A 16,966-nucleotide genomic window follows, 5' to 3' on the forward strand; every position below is an offset into this window, starting at 1 on the left:
AACTCTCTGGGTGGATGGTCCAAAGGGAGTGTTTAAGGAGATTTCCAGGGGAGGAGGAGAGGATATGTCCACTTCAATCATCACCCTAGCAAATGAAAGCTTCTCCTTATTGGTGGTAGGAATGTCAGCAAACATAGGTCTCACAATCTTGCTGGACATCTTACTTAGCACCATAGGTGACCATAGGTAAGGATCTAAGTCAGGGAAGAGGACCCAAAGAGGAACAATGGACACCTTTTCCATTTCAAAGGAGAAAGATGGGTGCCATTGCTTTAGGATGAGGGAGTAAGATCCCATTTTCCAAGGACCATCCCTTAGGACATTGTTCATTTCTTGCTGAGAGGAGAAACGAAAGCTAAACCACCCTTTCTTGAAATATTGGACAACAGGGGAGGCAATATGGCTCCAATTCTTAGAAACAAAATCCCCTACCTGCTTAAGTGTAGGTTTTGATCCTAGTAAATGACCCATTAAAGTAAATTCCCAGATTTTAAGCTCATCAGCAATGTCTTCCATGACAACATCAATTTCACCCCCCCTGACTTTCCTCATGAAGAAATAAGGGCATACCAACCCTAGGTTTGGGTTTCACAACTTCAGACCATTTAGTATTAGGCTCAGTCACAGGAGCAGTAGGAGAAGCATCAGGAGCATTAGGCAATACTACCTCTATTGTAGGATTAGGGTTAGAAACCATAATCCCGCCATTAACAATTGGTGAAGAATTACCAGGAATAGGGACATCAGATTCAGCATTTGGGACAGAATTTGCCAAATTCTGACTCAAATTAGGGGAATTAGGGTTCTTAACAGTCGAAGAATGAACCGCAGCAACAAGAAGATCATTAAGAAGAATGGGTTGACGAGTCGGAGATACCTGATCAGCTTCTTGTTGATCAAGATTTGCAGAATTCACCGCTGAAGTGGGATCAGTAGATGGAGAAGAAGAAGACGGTTTCAATGGCGACCGACTTTTAGGGGGTCGTCCTCGTCCGCGCGCCATGGAAGCTAGGATGCAGTCTGCAACAATGGTGAATTACAGAGGATCCTAGAGAGAGAAAATCTTCTCTCTTAGCCGCGTTTTTATTATTTAACTATTATTTATCCTAACTTAAATTATTTATAACCTACTTATATTATATTTTTGTATGTTAAATAATTAACATCTCTATACATCTAATAAACTATAAATTTTAATAAAATTGCATAGATTTTCAATTTAATATATAATTTTATGATGATAATAATTAATACCATAAGTGTGCATGTTTATACCAATTAATTATTTTATTTTAAGGAAATTGACCATCTTCTAGTCTTTTATAAATATTTAGGAAAATTATCAAGCATCTTCTTTCTTTTAGTCTCCTTGAAATTGACTATAGTATTGATTATTTTATTTTTTTTAAGGAAATTGATCATGTTTTAGTGTCTTACAAATGTTTAGGAAAATTACCAAGCTTCTATATAATTTAATTTTAACCCAAACTATATAATATTTGCATTGAGATCCCTTAATCGGGTCCATCACACGATGCTAGTGATTTAAAACTATATAGTATAATTAATTTGTATAACTTTCTTTAATTACATTGAAGTCCCTTGGTTTCTGGATTTAATATATAGTATTGATAAGTTGGGTAAAGGTTCGGTTTATCGTGGGATTAAATAAAAATTGGATTATTAGTAGAATACGACCAATACTATGGATTATTCTCATTAATTTTTCCTATTAAATAAGTGATTGATTCATTATTTTATTAAATCAGTAATTCCAAATTCCTATAAAATATGAAATTGTCAAAATGGTCACAACCACAGAAAATATAAATCAAATTTCGTTGGCTTACCAAAAATGATCACATTTATCGAAGTAAAAAATTATCTCTCAAGATTAAAATGTAGTATAGTACTATAATCATTCGAACTTTTTTTTATGCCGAAAATAATTTTAAAAAGTAACCCGTGCATTATTTGCACGGGTTTAAAACTAGTGAGTTATAAATTATAATGCTACCAACTTATGAAAGATGAATACCACCATTTCAAATCCGCGAAAGTGGTAATTAAGCCCCTTAACTTTGTTCAATTGTGAAATTAGGCCCCATAAGTTTCAATTTGAGCAATCAAGCCCCTTAAGTTTCAAAAAATTTGAAATCCAACCCCATTTTTAAAATTTTCACAAAAAATTTAACTAAAAATATTTTATATTAGTATTAAACAATTTATTATATACTAAAAATTACTAATTGTAACTTTACGAAATTGTTCATAATTTATTAATCATTGAAAAACAATTTTACATACATATTTAGTAAATTATTTATAACTTGTATAGTATTCATACATATATAATAAATTGTCTATATACTATAAAATTCAAAAAAAAAAATCTCAATATTTAATATAAATATAAAAGTTTTAAAATCATAAAACAAAATATTTTATAATTGACAAATTGTATTAAAAGTGTTTTTAATATAAGAGTTTGGTGAAAATTTTAAAAATGGGGTTGAATTTCACTTTTGGTGAAACTTAAGGGGCTTGATTGCTCCAATTAAAACTTATGGGGCCTAATTTCACAATTGAACAAAGTTAAGGGGCTTAATTACCACTTTCGCGATTTCGAATCTAACTAAAAGCTAATATGTACTATCTCTGTCATGGTTATTTGTTATCCTTTTCCATTTTTGGGTATCTCAATCAATTGTTGTTCTTTCTATTTTAAAATGAATTTGATGAACAATTGGATCATTGACACTCAATTTATTCCACTTGTCATTTAATAATTGACTTCCTCCTCTTTCCTTAACCTTTGTACCAAAACCAAATGACAACAATTGACCAGGACAGAGGGAGTATTCTTTTACGTTTTTTAAAATTTTATAAATTACATGTAAATTTTTGATGTTAACATTCAAATTTAACTGAGTTTATATATATATGTATTGTTTTTGCGTTAAATTATACGGTGTAATTTTTTGAGCTTAATATTTAAATAAACGTGCTCAAAACTAGACCTGGCAAACAGATCGGATCGTGTTGGGTTCGTGTTCGTGTTACATGTAAACGGGTCACAAACCCTCCAACCCAAACCCGACCCAATTAAATATCGTGTCGTGTTCGTGTCGACCCACTTACATAAATGGGTCATCAAGCCTTAACCCTAACCCGTTTATTTCGTGTCGGGTTCGTGTCGTGTTTTCGTATCATGTCCATATTTGGAAAGTTTAAGCATATTTATGTGATGGAGGATCAAGAAAAATTAGGATTAATTTAGTAAACAGGTCATTCGTGTCAGATTCGTGTTTAGAGAGCTCAACCCAAACCCAAACCCAACCCAATTAAATATCGTGTCGTGTTCGTATCAACCCACTTACATAAATGGGTCATTGAGCCTCAACCCAAACCCATTAATTTCGTGTCGGGTTCGTGTCGTGTCATGGTTTGTCAGCTCTACTCAAAACTGGTTAAACAAATCTATCCAAAGACCGATTAAGTGAATCAATAATTTTACCTAATTTCTATAAAAAAATTAGGTACCTCTTATTTATTTGCAATAAAAGTTTCTTATCTTTTAGTATAAATCATTATTTTTTTTAGCTTAGTTTAATATAGAAAACAACCAACCCACTATCCGAACAAGGGGAATACACCCCTTCATTTCCCTCAAACGAGGCCATGCAACCACAATCCTACAGATACTAGAATAAGCAAGTTTCCTTCATCTCTGCACATTAGGTTGTGTTTGAATAATGAATGTGGAGGGAAAGAAGGGGGAGGGGGGAGAGAAAGAGAGGGAAGGAAATTTTTTGTTGAAAGGAATTTTTTTTTTTTTGAAGCATTGTTGAAAGGAATTTTGATTAGACTTGAAGAAGGAAAAATATACAAAGCAATTCGAGTATTCACAACTTACAAGAGGGCTAAGTGGCTCACCAGTCACCAATAGAACAACTAATATAACACCCTTATAAAATTTGTACATCGGATGTCAACAACAAAACTACAGAAGTTACAAGAATACAAACTCCGCTACTTAAGAGAATGATGTTGCATTCCTTTTCATTTCTCGTTGCCTAGCACGATCCATTTTTCTTTTTCGCCATTCCTCCAAAGCTGTGGCAACAGATGGGTCATGTCAAATCATTGTATGAAGCTAACAGGTTATACATTGCTTATTTCCCTTCCCCCACCCCACCCCACCCCATCTTATCTTCTCGTTCATTCCCTTTAAAAGGGGAGTAAAACTACATAAACTTCCATATTCGAATGACTCCAAGACAACTGGTAAAATATTTAGTTTAGGGTTTAGGATCTATCAAACGGGTATTACCGGTAGGACTAGAGTCAGATCAACAATTGTTAAATTTGAATACAGTCCCTCCTCATTCCCCTCCCTATCCCTTCTATTTTGGTATTCAAACAAGGCCTAAATGCAGCAGAGAAGGGAAAAAGGCTCTCAACTAATGAAAAAAAAAATGGGGATCATTTTGCTACAACTAAAAGACTTGCTTCAAATCCACGTCTCTGCTAGGTTTGGCTAAAATACTAAATGGAAACACTGATTTGCTTAAGAAGCACACACACAGTTTAACCACCATGCATCAAATATAAGTGACTGAAACAAATGGGTTCAAAGATAACACGACCACTTACCTTTAAGGCTAGTTGCATCTGAATATGTACGAGAATTGTTTAGCCTTTTAGAGAGGTCGAATGCAGTTGTCTGTTTTGTTTCCTTATGCAAAACTGTCTCCGATTCTGCATATACTTCCTGTTCGATCTCCCTAACCTACATTTTGGAAAGATTTCATTAGATTTCAGTTTAATAATATACTTCGTGTTTAATGATGTCTACTTACAAATTAAAACTGAAGCAAGAAGATCTTGTCCTCTGACTATTGAAATACAGACCAACAGTTTACAGTCCCCTTAAAACATCATTTGCAAAGAACATATACGCTGGCATTCGTAACATGGGCTTGAGGAGAATCCTTTGTTTAAATACAGGTTGAAAGTGGGAAGGGCAGGGGGACATTTTCCATCATCTCTTTCCTATATTGGAAGGATTTCTGACAAGTCCATATTTATACGTATTTTAACTCCTTTAATACTACAACGTTAATGTCGGCTTTCGTATTTTTAAGCTAAATATTTTAATTTTGTGAGTTGAGAGATTTAAATCCATCCTATATTTTTGTATTAAACCGGGGTTTTAATGTGTATTTTAATCTTTTAGTTATGACTCGATTAAATAGAGATCGAAAATCCACTTAAGTTACATATACACTGTGCCGACCATATCTCCCTCATACAGTTCGGAGTCGAAACTAGACGACTCGAGTTGCATCGGAAAGCTAAAATCAAGGCCAGTAACTTTGTAGAAGAAAGTAGAATTCAGATCTTGTATCTACTTGGTCAAAATATGACCACGAGTACCAGTATACTTTAGGCTCAATGCAAAGTACAAAAATCCATGTTAAACTTGAATATGTTGGGTGTAGAACGCATCTTAGCCAGCAAAAGACAAAGGAAGCAGTCAAGGTGTTGAAATAAACATAGGCCAAGTGGTTTAGACCAAAATCAATGAAAGCAATTAGGAAAGTAGACTGAAATGGAGCCTACTATAATAAAGAGCCGCATAAACGCAGAGAAGCGGACTTCAGAGGGTAACGAACAGAAACCTGCATAGAACAGCCCACATAAAAGCAAGAACGGTGGACGAAGCACGGCGCTGATTTTTCCGTCCAATTTAAACAACCACCCTTCTTATATATTATTAGCTATATATATTATATTACATAACAATCCAAGATGATATCATTAGTCCCTGTGGATTCGACCCTTGTTTATCCTACTACTCTAGTTAGTTGGAGTTTGTGAATGATTTATAAATTTAATTTTGACTGCGGAAACGACACACGCATCAATTTCTATACACATTTTAAGAGGGAAAATGGATAATTTCCATTTCCAACCAACACACCTATCCAAACTAGGGAAATTACACCTCTCCATTTCCATCCAACCCCTCTACTGATTCCATGCAACCACAATCTTACAAATATTAGAATAAGCAAATTTCCTTCATCTCCGCTCATTAGGGTGTTTGGGTAGCAAAAGTGGAGGGAAAGGGAGAGGAGGGGGATGGGGGATGGGGGATGGGGGGAGAGAAAGGGTGGGAAGGGAGAGAGAGGGAGAATGGATGAAGGGAATTTTTCCTAAAAATCTCTCCTTTGTTGATGGAATTTTGATTAGGCTTGAAAAAGGAGAAATGGCTCGCTCCAAATCCCCTCCCCCTCCAAAACCCCTCATCCAAACAACCCCTAAGAGTTGATAGGGCTTACATTATAGCACAATGTACCGACACATGTCGCGGGCCCACAAGAAGTTGCTTCAAATACTTTCGAAATGGAATCAAAGGGTGTGTAGGTGGAGTAGTAGTGTGAATTGGGGAGTAAATATGTGAAAAGCACGGTTTCAGAAAATATGTGAAAAGCAAAAGCATGCTGAATTTTGTTGTTAATACTCAGATTTTCAAAATTGTTTACTTTCTAGATTATAACTAAGCTTGCAATCACAATATCTCTCAGCACAACACTAAAAGCATGAATAAAATTCTACAGAAGTCATAAATCATAATACCAAAACACAAAGTAGCAATATCAAATATTACATACTCTTCTTATCAGTTCCAATGGTTGCATAGCTCTCCGGATATCCTCATATTCTTTAATATGTCGAAGCTGAACTGCAACAAAGCATTAATGAAGCAACTAGCAAGCAACGATAAGTCGACAAGTGACAACATCAGCAAATCAGGCAACTCCTAAACCACATTAATCAATTTAAAATGGTTGAATAAACGCCTACTAAATAATACCCGGACGACATGAGTTTCAAGTGTTAGACCGGCCTATTAATATGATACTTAATTGGGGACTATATATGGGTTTGGGTTTGCCTCAGATATTAGGTATACCCCCAAACATTTTTCATCCCCCAAAAACCCATTACCCAACACAGTCCAGACCAGCATTAGAAACCCTAACTAATTTCGCCCTATCTCAGTGCCACATCAAGTAAAAGTCAACATCAAACTGAGAAAATCTTGAATGCTTGAATCCCCTCTAGCTGCTCATAACTTCAAGATGTCGGCAATCAAACCAAATATGACTAAACTAAATATGCAAGAAAGATTACTGAAGGATAATAACATAATCAACAAAGATATAATTTCAAGATCACCACATTCGAAAAATAACAAAGATTTTAATTAATTATAAATGGAACTTGGTTAAAGAAAAACCTGAATTGGAATGATTAGAGGGATATCTGCGGGAAGATGCAGAGAAAAATCCTTGAAACAGGAAAAGGGCAGTGATTAAGTTGAATAGACAAACCAAAATAGTTGCATTTTTGAAGGAAACTCTTAATTTCAATGCATGTAGTGTCTCCATTTTAGCAACTGTATCCCTTGATTATCCCCTATATATAGAAGGAAAGGAATAATTAAACTACAGTAGAACACATGAAGATAGAATAATGGCTTAATCGAAATAAGGGCAAGAATCGGCAGAAAATGGAATCAGAATTGCAACATCAATAAACAATAATTAAACTACAGTAGAACACGTGAAGATTGTAAAAATTAATTTATTCGGTGATTTTAATTTTTAACTATAATAGTGATTTTTAATTTAACTTATAGGGCAGAGTTTGAATTATGCGCAAGGCGCACCGAGGCGCTAAGGGGCCGAGGCAACGAGGCGAAAAGTGCAAGGCGAAGGCGTGAGCCTTTTAGACGCGAGGCGCCCCATTTTTGATAACAAATTTGTAATTTCCAAATAAAATTTTGGGCAACAATAGCCTTTTTAGGAGTATTCAAGTTGGTTAACTGTCAAGGAGCAAAGTTAGGAATAATGGGGAAAATAAATGGCGAGCCTTGTCTAAAACTAAAAGATATGGAAAATGCGTACTATTTAGCCTTGTTAGGTGAGCCTTGTCTAAAAGGCGTGCCTGAGGCGTTTTGGCTAGTGCTTCATCCAATCCGCGCCTTAGGCGCACTCTAGGCGCGCTTTATTAAACTAAGTTATAGAGCAAAAAAAAATCATAACTTTTAGATCATAATTTAACTAAAGACACATGAAGATTATAAAAACTAAAATATTGGGTTACTGTAATTATTTTAGTGACTTTTATTTAATCTTAAAATTCAAAAAAAAAATATAGTAACATGACTATAAATTTTAGATGAGCTAAGGGTAAAGATTAAGACAAGAACTTTCATTCTTTTTCCAATTAAGAGACTATACTTCAAAAAAATCCTGTTAAGGACCTCATACCATCTTCCGTCAACTTTTCCCTTAACACTATATATAACTGACAATCTAAATTAAAATGCAAGCCATCTAAATTAAAAGCAAATTAACAGACTTAATTCTTGCCCTTTCGTTCCTTTGTCTCTCTGGTATGATGATGAATTAATGATCATGACTCTGACCGCACCCCCTCAATCTTCGTATATGTAAGACAAGGACCCAAACTTTCATTCTTTTTCCAGAAAATGGACTATGCTTCAAAAAAATTCAGTTACGGACCTCCTATTACCTTCCGTCGACTTTGCCGTTAGCACAATATATAGAAATACTATGAAGTTAATGCATCCCACCTAGATTAAACGCAAATTTAAGGAATAACTTCTCTTCAAAACCATTTTTTTTCCTTTTGCGTTCATTATACAGCATTGAAGCACAAACTTTACATTGCTGATAACAATAAAAACACCAAAGAACCTGGCTTCCCCGATCTCTATTACCATCTTCAGGCTTTTCAATTTTTTTCTTTTCTAAAGTACTCCATAGTTTAGTTAATAGACCTTGCGCATTGGTATATATTTATAGTACAAACAATATCAACCAATTTGATTTTACCATCTTTAAGTTGAAGGTAGAAAATCCAAAGGAAAAGATTAAACTGACGCCTAATGTAGCACATTGCTTGGAATCACTGGAGAGAACAAAAATTCATTCAGTCATTCCTCCTACTGATGACAGAGACTCCCTCCGTCATCCCAGTCAATTGTTTACCTTCCATTTTTGGGTGTCTTAGTCAATTGTTTACCTTCTACATTAGGAATGCTTTTGAAGTTTTGATGGGTAACTTGATTTTCCACACTCAATTTGGTCCATTTGTTCATCCAATAATTGGTTCACTCCTCCTTCTTGGTCTTTGTGCCAAAACCATAGTTAAACAAATGACCGGGACGGGGAGAGTATTAAATATAATTGTGAATTAGGGTCCAACGAAGTAGTCAACCTTACGACTTACTGCCAGACCTTCCCTAAGATAGCATTGGTAATGAGGGCAAAATGAGTTCGAGGTGGTGGTGGCGGCCGCCGCAGTGTAAGAGACTACAAATAATTTTTAAAACACAGAAAATTGGCAACAAAATTCAGTCACCACGCTAGAAAGAATTCAAGGAAACCGAAGCAATTGACGAAATATAAGCACGAACAAGTAAGAGTGAGTAAGTATTAATTCACTGAAGCAATGTATAAATCAAATCAAACAAAATATCAAGATAATAATGCAAAACATTTAAATACTTTTTTTTTATTAATTGTTTATCGAAGCTTAAATTGAATTCAAATACGCAAATTATTACCTAATTTGAATGTCGAGGATGCTGAATTGTTAGCAGAATCAGAAGCGAAATGGTATCTTCAATTACTCTACTAAAGATTTCTCAATGATTTTCATATGTTATTGGATGTGAATTTGTGATGGAAATTTGGGTAAGATCTTAAAACATGAAAGCAAAAGCTGGAGAGATCGAGTGTTTTTCTTTGCAATCAAAGAGAAATTCGTGTTGTTGATCATATTTAATCTGACGGTCTAGATTGATACACCCTTCGTCCCATGTCAATAGTTTACCTTTGCTACCCATCAACACTTAGATCAACTGGCAAAGAGTTGACAGAGGTCTTGGGTTCGAGCCCTAGAGTCGTGTTAAAACTCATGAGGGAGAGCTTTACCACCCTAATGGTCCTATCCGGCTCGAATCCGGATTAAACCGGATGGTTTACACCAAAAAAATAGTTCCTTTCACAAAATAAAGCAAATGTAGACTATTTACTGGAATAGAGAGGTTAGGACGGAGTGACGGACACATTTTGTAAGAAAACTGATTAACTGAAGTGAATGAAGAGGGGCGAAACAAGGGTAAATGAGAAATTAAGAATGAGTCGATCTATTTTTAATTGCGTTTGTTAAATCATTTACTCGGATGTTAAAATTCGTCTTTCAATTTGGTTAATTTCAATTTTTACACACAAGTAAAATTTAAGCATATATAAACGACGTGACATTAAGTTAAAACGAGTAAATAAACAAGACAGGTGTTCGGAGAAACGGGTCAACTACTATTATCCAACTCTTGTTCAACCTAACATACACATTTTACTCTTTCACATACGGTTTTTACAATTTTATCCTTGACATATTTTCTCATCTCCCTTACTCGAAAAACAATTATCCCTTCCTCCGTCCCCACCCACCTGCCTACCCTCCATGCTCCGGCACAATTTCGACCATTGTGTGTGAATGAGTTTTTGCATTCCACAAAATTATCTCACCCTCAAGTCAAATTGAAATTCAAATTGAATTGAAATCAAAATTACAAAATCAGGCCCACTGCATTTTGACGGCCAAAGAAGAATGAATTCAATTGAATGAAATATATTGAGTGTCATGGTTTGAGAGACAACTTATGTTGACTGAAGTTCGGAACAATGCTATAAGAAATATCAATATCAAGCATACAACAATAATAAGTTTTAAGGGATACACTAATTGAGGAAAAACCACAATTCAAAATAAACCCTAATTGAAAAAAAAAAACAAGTACTTTAACAAAAAAATAAAAGGTTGTGTGATCTAACTCATTAAAATGGAGTAATTACTTGTTTACTATGCAATTTATATAGTGGAAAAACTTTGGAAAATTTTGATAGAGTTTTGAGAGGAAGAGAATGACCGAATTTTATTTTGTTTTGATGAAGGGTAATGTATGGAAAACTAATGAAAAAATGTATGCGTTTGAGTAAAATCCGTATGTGAAAGAGTAACACCGATATATATATATATACAATAATTTACTATCTTATTATACTTATAAATTATGACGATGATAAAATATATTAATGTGGAATCTTTTTTTTTTACCGCTTATCTATTTCACAAAATCTCATTGAAGACGGCACATATCCGTCACTTTGGAGTGACGGATACCATTTTCTCTCACAAATGACCCAAATAGAGGAGAGAGGGAAGCACATGGGGGTGCCCCCACCTTGTCCCCCTATCCGTTTTGTGAGTGGCATTACCCGTCACTTGCTCCGACCCGTCTTCAGCCAAGACTAACTGTATCTATTTAGCAGAGGTGATCAATAGTCGTCTTTCTTTTACATTACACCTATTTGTTATTTTAACTCGCTCAATTGGATACTTGGATAGCTAGTAATTTAGGGGTTTCTAGCACCCCTAGTTTGTAGGGTAACGGAACACTCTGGAGACTCGTTTTTATTATGAGACTTCATCATTGTTAAGAGGGGAAAAAAATCAATGCTTCTCATTAATACTTCTTATTTTATATAAAAAGAAAAATTCGTTGGTTTTAAATTATTAACGGCCCGGTCCGTGCATCATTCAAAACGGGTGTTCGACTCTCACCAAAATGGCATCAATGTCTAAATCATGTTAGTTTTGAAACTTGTCGAGGAAAGAAAGCAAAGCCAACCTTATATTCGGCGATGACGAAGATAGACTTGGTATAACTTACCAGTTACCATCAACGAACGAGTCTCCGATGGTGAGAAACAAGTCTAATTGATATCAGAAATTTGATATTGCAAGTTTACAGTTATGGTTAGAAATGCTTCTACAACATCAGACCAAAGGAGAAGATGCAGGAAGTCTACATTTCTTGCCAGGAAGAGACCACATATGACATACCTGAAGTGAAGTTGCCAGTGGCGACGACTTCATACTAAATACGCTTTCATTTTATCATGCTACACTCAGGTGAATGTTAGCTTAAATGCAAGTATGCAACGACAGACACAAAAACACTCAAGGACGCCTCACAGATGTATGAAAAAACTAGAAAGCCATCTGAACCACAGCTATTGCAGGAACTGGAAGAAGCCCATCACGTTATTGCCAACGTCATCAATGACATACATTACCTTTCGTTGTTCCACTGTCTTTCTTTTTTACCCTGTTATCTTAATAGGAAGGCGCATTGCTTAGCAACATGTCCTAAGAATGGCTGGTGGTCTGTCCGCCGTACATGCTCATGCCGTGAATCCTAAAAGAACATACGCAATGCAATAATGGAACACTACGGCAGTGTTGTCATTGAAAGCACAGCTTTCGTGTTATGAAATGTTTAATACTTGTTTAGACAGAATCACAGTACGTGCTCATGCCGTGAATCCCAAAAAACATAGCCAATGCAATCATTATCAACGGTGAATGCATAAATTGTTTTCACTGGTGCCATATAAAATTTTCGGAAATTTAAGAATTTTCATTATAAAAGTTGGTTAATATACACAAAAAAGAAAAAAAAAAAAAAAGCTTCAGACGAAAACCTGCTACCACAAAATGTTTAGTCCGTCAATATTAACAACTAGTGAAACACAAACTTCTGCACGTAAAGACTCCAAATAGAGAAAGAAGTTCAATGGACATGGAAGAGTGGGAACGACGGCCGATTCCAGTGCTGCCATCACCAGCAACAAAAGACCAAAAAACAACAATGACAACACATCGAAAACAGATAAAAATAATAGAATTGGTAGGCCAGATGACATCAAATAGATTTCTTGAGATCAGACAATGCAAGATCAAATCCAAGGCATCTAGGCAGCTTAAAGTGGATCAGAGGTATATCAGCAAGCAATAATAATAATAATGAGTTACTTAAAACAAAAACAAAAATAAAAAGTCGAGCGAGTTCAACCAGCGATACGAATGAACTAAGTAGCAATTTGCAAACTATTTGCATATCCCTTTTGAGTATTGACAAACAAAACAGGGTCTGAATGTCATTAAGTATAGGCAAGTGCTAAGTGCTAGACCTTCAGGAAAGATAACCATGTTTAAAAAACACAGGACAAATGTGGATGGCAGTGGATGGCAGCAAATGTCTCTTCGACAAGGGCAAAGGATTATCCTCGAAATTGCATTGTAAGTCAAAACGGAGGATGAAAGAAACAAAGGTTTACATCAAAGGTGATTTTATTCTTTTCCAAAACAGCAACTATAGTTAAAAATGTGCATGTGTTCGAATAACATGGATTTAACGCTCTGAAAGGTAAGGCGTGCTCAAACTTCCAGAACAATATATCCATCAAGGCAGAAATTATACGAGTAATATGACAATATAAGAAACAAAACCTCCTCTTTTGAATTTCCTAATAAATGAATGCCAACTTAAGGTAATCCAGTTTAGAGCATCATATGAATCCAACTTACAAGTATTTCTAACAAAGGGAACCGAATGCAAGATGCGATATGCGATATGCTTTGAAGCTCAAGCATTACTCTTGAAAAAACAGAGATGAATGAAAATGTTCTTTCAAAAAGCGGCACTGTGATTCCGAGTATGGTAACTAAAGAGCTAGATCGTAAATCAGTCCCTAAATAAATGAGGGAAACATCTCAAACTTCACAACAGAAAATTGACAATCACAAATCTTTCAATAAATAAATAGCTTCGATCAATGATGTAACTTTTTCCATAATAGTAATATAAGATCCACGATTACATTTATAAATTACCAAATCCGTTATCGTGACTAACACGACACCATAATTTCTGAGCTAATGCATTTGCCCCACCCTGTCTATATCTAAAACAAAAACCTACAATATTCACCAACATCTTCATTCTGTATCAAGAACATATCCCACAAAAAAACCCTCTTTAGAAAGAACTATACCTCCAAATAAAGAGCCTCCGAACTTCACAAGAACAGACAAGCTTCCAAAAGATCGAACCTTTACTTCAGTAACTCAACCCTACTTTGTACCACCTGTCAGAAATAGCACAACAAAAACCATTTCATCCCAAATAACTCTCAACACACAACAAAATTCCAACAAACATACAAACTACAGCGATATAGTTCGTCCATAAGAAGTTGAGAATTTCTACACACACCATTTCATCTACGATTACATTTATTGACAGACGGTCTCCTAATAAATTTACTAGAATTACTACCCTATCTATCATCAAACTGCCTTACGATCAAAATTTTACCTTTCACAAAATCCATTCACAACAATCAAACAATCTCATGGAAGCAAATGACAAAGGGCAAAACAAAAGACTACCTTGGTTGCTAAATTGTTAAAAATTCAGCAAATTCCCATATGTTAATATCTACTTCTGCAAAGTCCAAACAAAGAATAATTCAACAATCAACAACAACAATTAATCCACAAAATACAGTAATTAATCCATTGAAAACACAACCAATTAATACATACATACCAATGGAGGAGGGTCAAAATTTCGATACGAATCCGGCGTAAGTCCAACCAACCACAACCCTGGAAACACATTCTACAACAACAAAAATAAACAATAACATTAACCCAGTGTCTCAACGGCTCACGCAAATTAAAAAAAAAAAAACACAAAAGACGACGAAGAACACTAACATCAAGGTGTTTTTGAACAATCTTAGGACGTTTTCTGGGGCGACGAGACGGTTTACAACCGGTAATCGAGTAAATATCCTCTTCTATTTCATCCTTAGACAATGCTATCCAAAACTTCCTCTTTTCACCATTACCACCACCGCTACTACCTTCTCCAACACTCAACCTTGTCGACCGTAGCGAATTCTCAGCCGCATCAGCCGCCATAGTCGAGGCCGCGGCGGCGGCGGCGAAGGATGAAGAAGGTCGTCTCCTGGGACGCAAGTTCCAGTGCTTCTCCACGTCTTCCGGTTCCGGTTCAGGTTCAGGTTCGGGTTTGCGTTCTGGTTCGGCTGGAGTGGCGGCGCGGCGATTGCGGGATGATCGGGATCCGACTGGGTACGTCGGCGTCGGAGGTGTTGGAGATGAGGGTGGAGGTGATGGAGGACATCGGCGGTCTTTTTTGGTGTTCCATTTGAGAAAGGTTAAGGGGAAGTCATGTAAGGGTGATTTCATCGGCGCTGCTGCCATTTGATACGGTGGTGGAAGGTGGTACGCCGCCGTGGTGCGATGTTTGTGACGGTGATTGTTGACCGGAGTAGACTTGGGGGAGTTGGGAGCGCAGTTTTTTTGTTGGTGTGGTACGTAGCGTAGGAGAAGGAGGGGGTGTGTATTGTGTATGTGAAATCTGTGTGTTTACTGAGGATTTGAGGTTATATTCACTAGTATCTGATGGTTGCAAGCCAAATGACGAATTTACCCTTGGATGTTAAGCTAGGATCAATTGAATAATGAACCGGAAGCAGGTCTTATTTGGAACGGTTAGGTTTTTAACTTTACAAAACCCTCCTTCCCTTTAATCTAAATGTTAAGTTAGGGTCAAGTGAATAATGAACCAGAAGCAGGTCTTATTTGGAACGGTTAGGTTTTAACTTTACAAAACCCTCCTTCCCTTTAATCTAATTTAAATCGGTTATTATTGTCGTCTTAATTTAACAAGTCTTAAAGGGTTTGTTGCTCAATTACCCATCTAGAATGAGTTAGGTAAAGAGGTGAGAGAATGTAGAGAGAACATATTAGTTTAGGATTAAATTCGACCATTGATTAGATAACGAAGTGGGGAAATGGAGAGAAACCAATTAACTAACTCATAGGCGTCTAATACCTTGGGTGACCACAAGCGGTGGAACCGGGCCTCTAGTTTTGCCCACTGAATTTATAAGGACAATGTAAAGAGAGCATATTAGTTTAGGATTAAATCTCAACCATTGATTAGATAATGAAGTGGGAAAATAAAGAAAAACCTAATTTAGGTAGAGGATACTCCGTACAAATTTATAGCTTAAAGAGGTTATGTACAAAAAGTTTGTAAAATGAATTTTTTTGATGACTAAGTTTTATATTAAATCGCTCATGATATTTTTGTATAAATTCGTTTTACAAAACGATGAGATTAACGGGAAAGGTAGGGTAAAGGGGTGTGATTGTGTGAAGTAATTTTGTAATTTGTTGGTGTGGTGTGAAGGGGTGCAAAACGCGTCACGTTGTGTATTTGGCAGGACTAAGTCAGTCTCATTGCATTAAAGTTAGGTTATTACACTTCAAATCTCTTCCTTTGTCATTGCTGGATTGTAAATTTTAAGGGTTAACACTTAGCAACGCAGGGAAAGGCCGTGGTTGAATGTTGATCATCATTCATCATTGCCGTCAAACTTTGATGACACGTTTTACAAATGAGTTTAATTTAGTTGTTTATACACCCTCTCATCCAAATCAAAGGTTACATGTGAGAGACATATATTTTAAGAAAGTTTGGAAAAAGCAAGGGTAATAATATTAGGAATAATCCACTTGCAACTTAATTAAAAGAGGGCCATAAAAAGAATGGTGGTAGGAATAAAAGACTAGGTCGTTAAATACTAGAATTAACCTACCAAATTAGAAATTTATAAACCAAACTCGACTCTACACTATGCAATATAGTAGTAAAGGGAAGTAAGGGTCGAACCCAAGAGAAGGGATTTAAGACTAAAAGCTTGTATTAGACTAATGAAATTAGACAAGACACAAGACTATGCACAAACTATGGATACTAACAATGGACAACAATAGAAACACATAAAAGGAGAATTGACATGGAGAAAACAAGTGACAAAATGAAAGAGATGTGATATTTCCTATGAGACAAGACAACAAACACTTGGTATGCAAGTAACAATTATAAGAGATGAAAACTTGGTATAATCCTACA

The 16,966-nt window shown here is 35.8% G+C and overlaps 2 protein-coding genes across 2 annotated transcripts; both read right to left on the reverse strand.

Annotated features, from left to right (window-relative positions):
• Positions 1-3,860: 3,860 nt before the first annotated feature.
• On the reverse strand, positions 3,861-9,897 carry LOC141638250 (uncharacterized). The gene is made up of 5 exons (XM_074447658.1): positions 9,668-9,897; positions 7,310-7,488; positions 6,681-6,751; positions 4,657-4,792; positions 3,861-4,116 (listed from the first exon to the last, which is right to left on the reverse strand). The coding sequence occupies exons 2-5, from the start codon at positions 7,458-7,460 to the stop codon at positions 4,037-4,039; spliced, it is 438 nt and encodes a 145-aa protein (XP_074303759.1). The 5' UTR covers positions 7,461-7,488; positions 9,668-9,897; the 3' UTR covers positions 3,861-4,036.
• Positions 9,898-13,748: 3,851 nt separating this feature from the next.
• On the reverse strand, positions 13,749-15,403 carry LOC141638548 (uncharacterized). Its single transcript, XM_074447959.1, has 4 exons — positions 14,737-15,403; positions 14,567-14,638; positions 14,407-14,461; positions 13,749-14,102 (listed from the first exon to the last, which is right to left on the reverse strand). Exons 1-3 carry the CDS (start codon positions 15,244-15,246, stop codon positions 14,456-14,458), a joined length of 588 nt encoding a protein of 195 aa, XP_074304060.1. The 5' UTR covers positions 15,247-15,403; the 3' UTR covers positions 13,749-14,102; positions 14,407-14,455.
• Positions 15,404-16,966: the final 1,563 nt, after the last annotated feature.

The sequence above is a fragment of the Silene latifolia genome, unplaced genomic scaffold, assembly GCF_048544455.1.
Source record: "Silene latifolia isolate original U9 population unplaced genomic scaffold, ASM4854445v1 scaffold_20.1, whole genome shotgun sequence".
NCBI classification, from domain to species: Eukaryota; Viridiplantae; Streptophyta; class Magnoliopsida; order Caryophyllales; family Caryophyllaceae; genus Silene; species Silene latifolia.

What these genes read in the sequence shown, in the direction of transcription:
- LOC141638250 (XM_074447658.1), bottom strand. Translation starts at nt 7,460, where the DNA reads ATGGAGACACTACATGCATTGAAATTAAGAGTTTCCTTCAAAAATGCA. An exon ending in CTCTAATCATTCCAATTCAG is followed by an intron (nt 6,752 to 7,309) that starts GTTTTTCTTTAA and finishes GCTTTGTTGCAG; the next exon opens with TTCAGCTTCGACATATTAAA. An exon ending in AGATGCAACTAGCCTTAAAG is followed by an intron (nt 4,117 to 4,656) that starts GTAAGTGGTCGT and finishes CTGTTGCCACAG; the next exon opens with CTTTGGAGGAATGGCGAAAA.
- LOC141638548 (XM_074447959.1), bottom strand. Translation starts at nt 15,246, where the DNA reads ATGGCAGCAGCGCCGATGAAATCACCCTTACATGACTTCCCCTTAACC. An exon ending in TTGTTCAAAAACACCTTGAT is followed by an intron (nt 14,639 to 14,736) that starts GTTAGTGTTCTT and finishes TTGTTGTTGTAG; the next exon opens with AATGTGTTTCCAGGGTTGTG.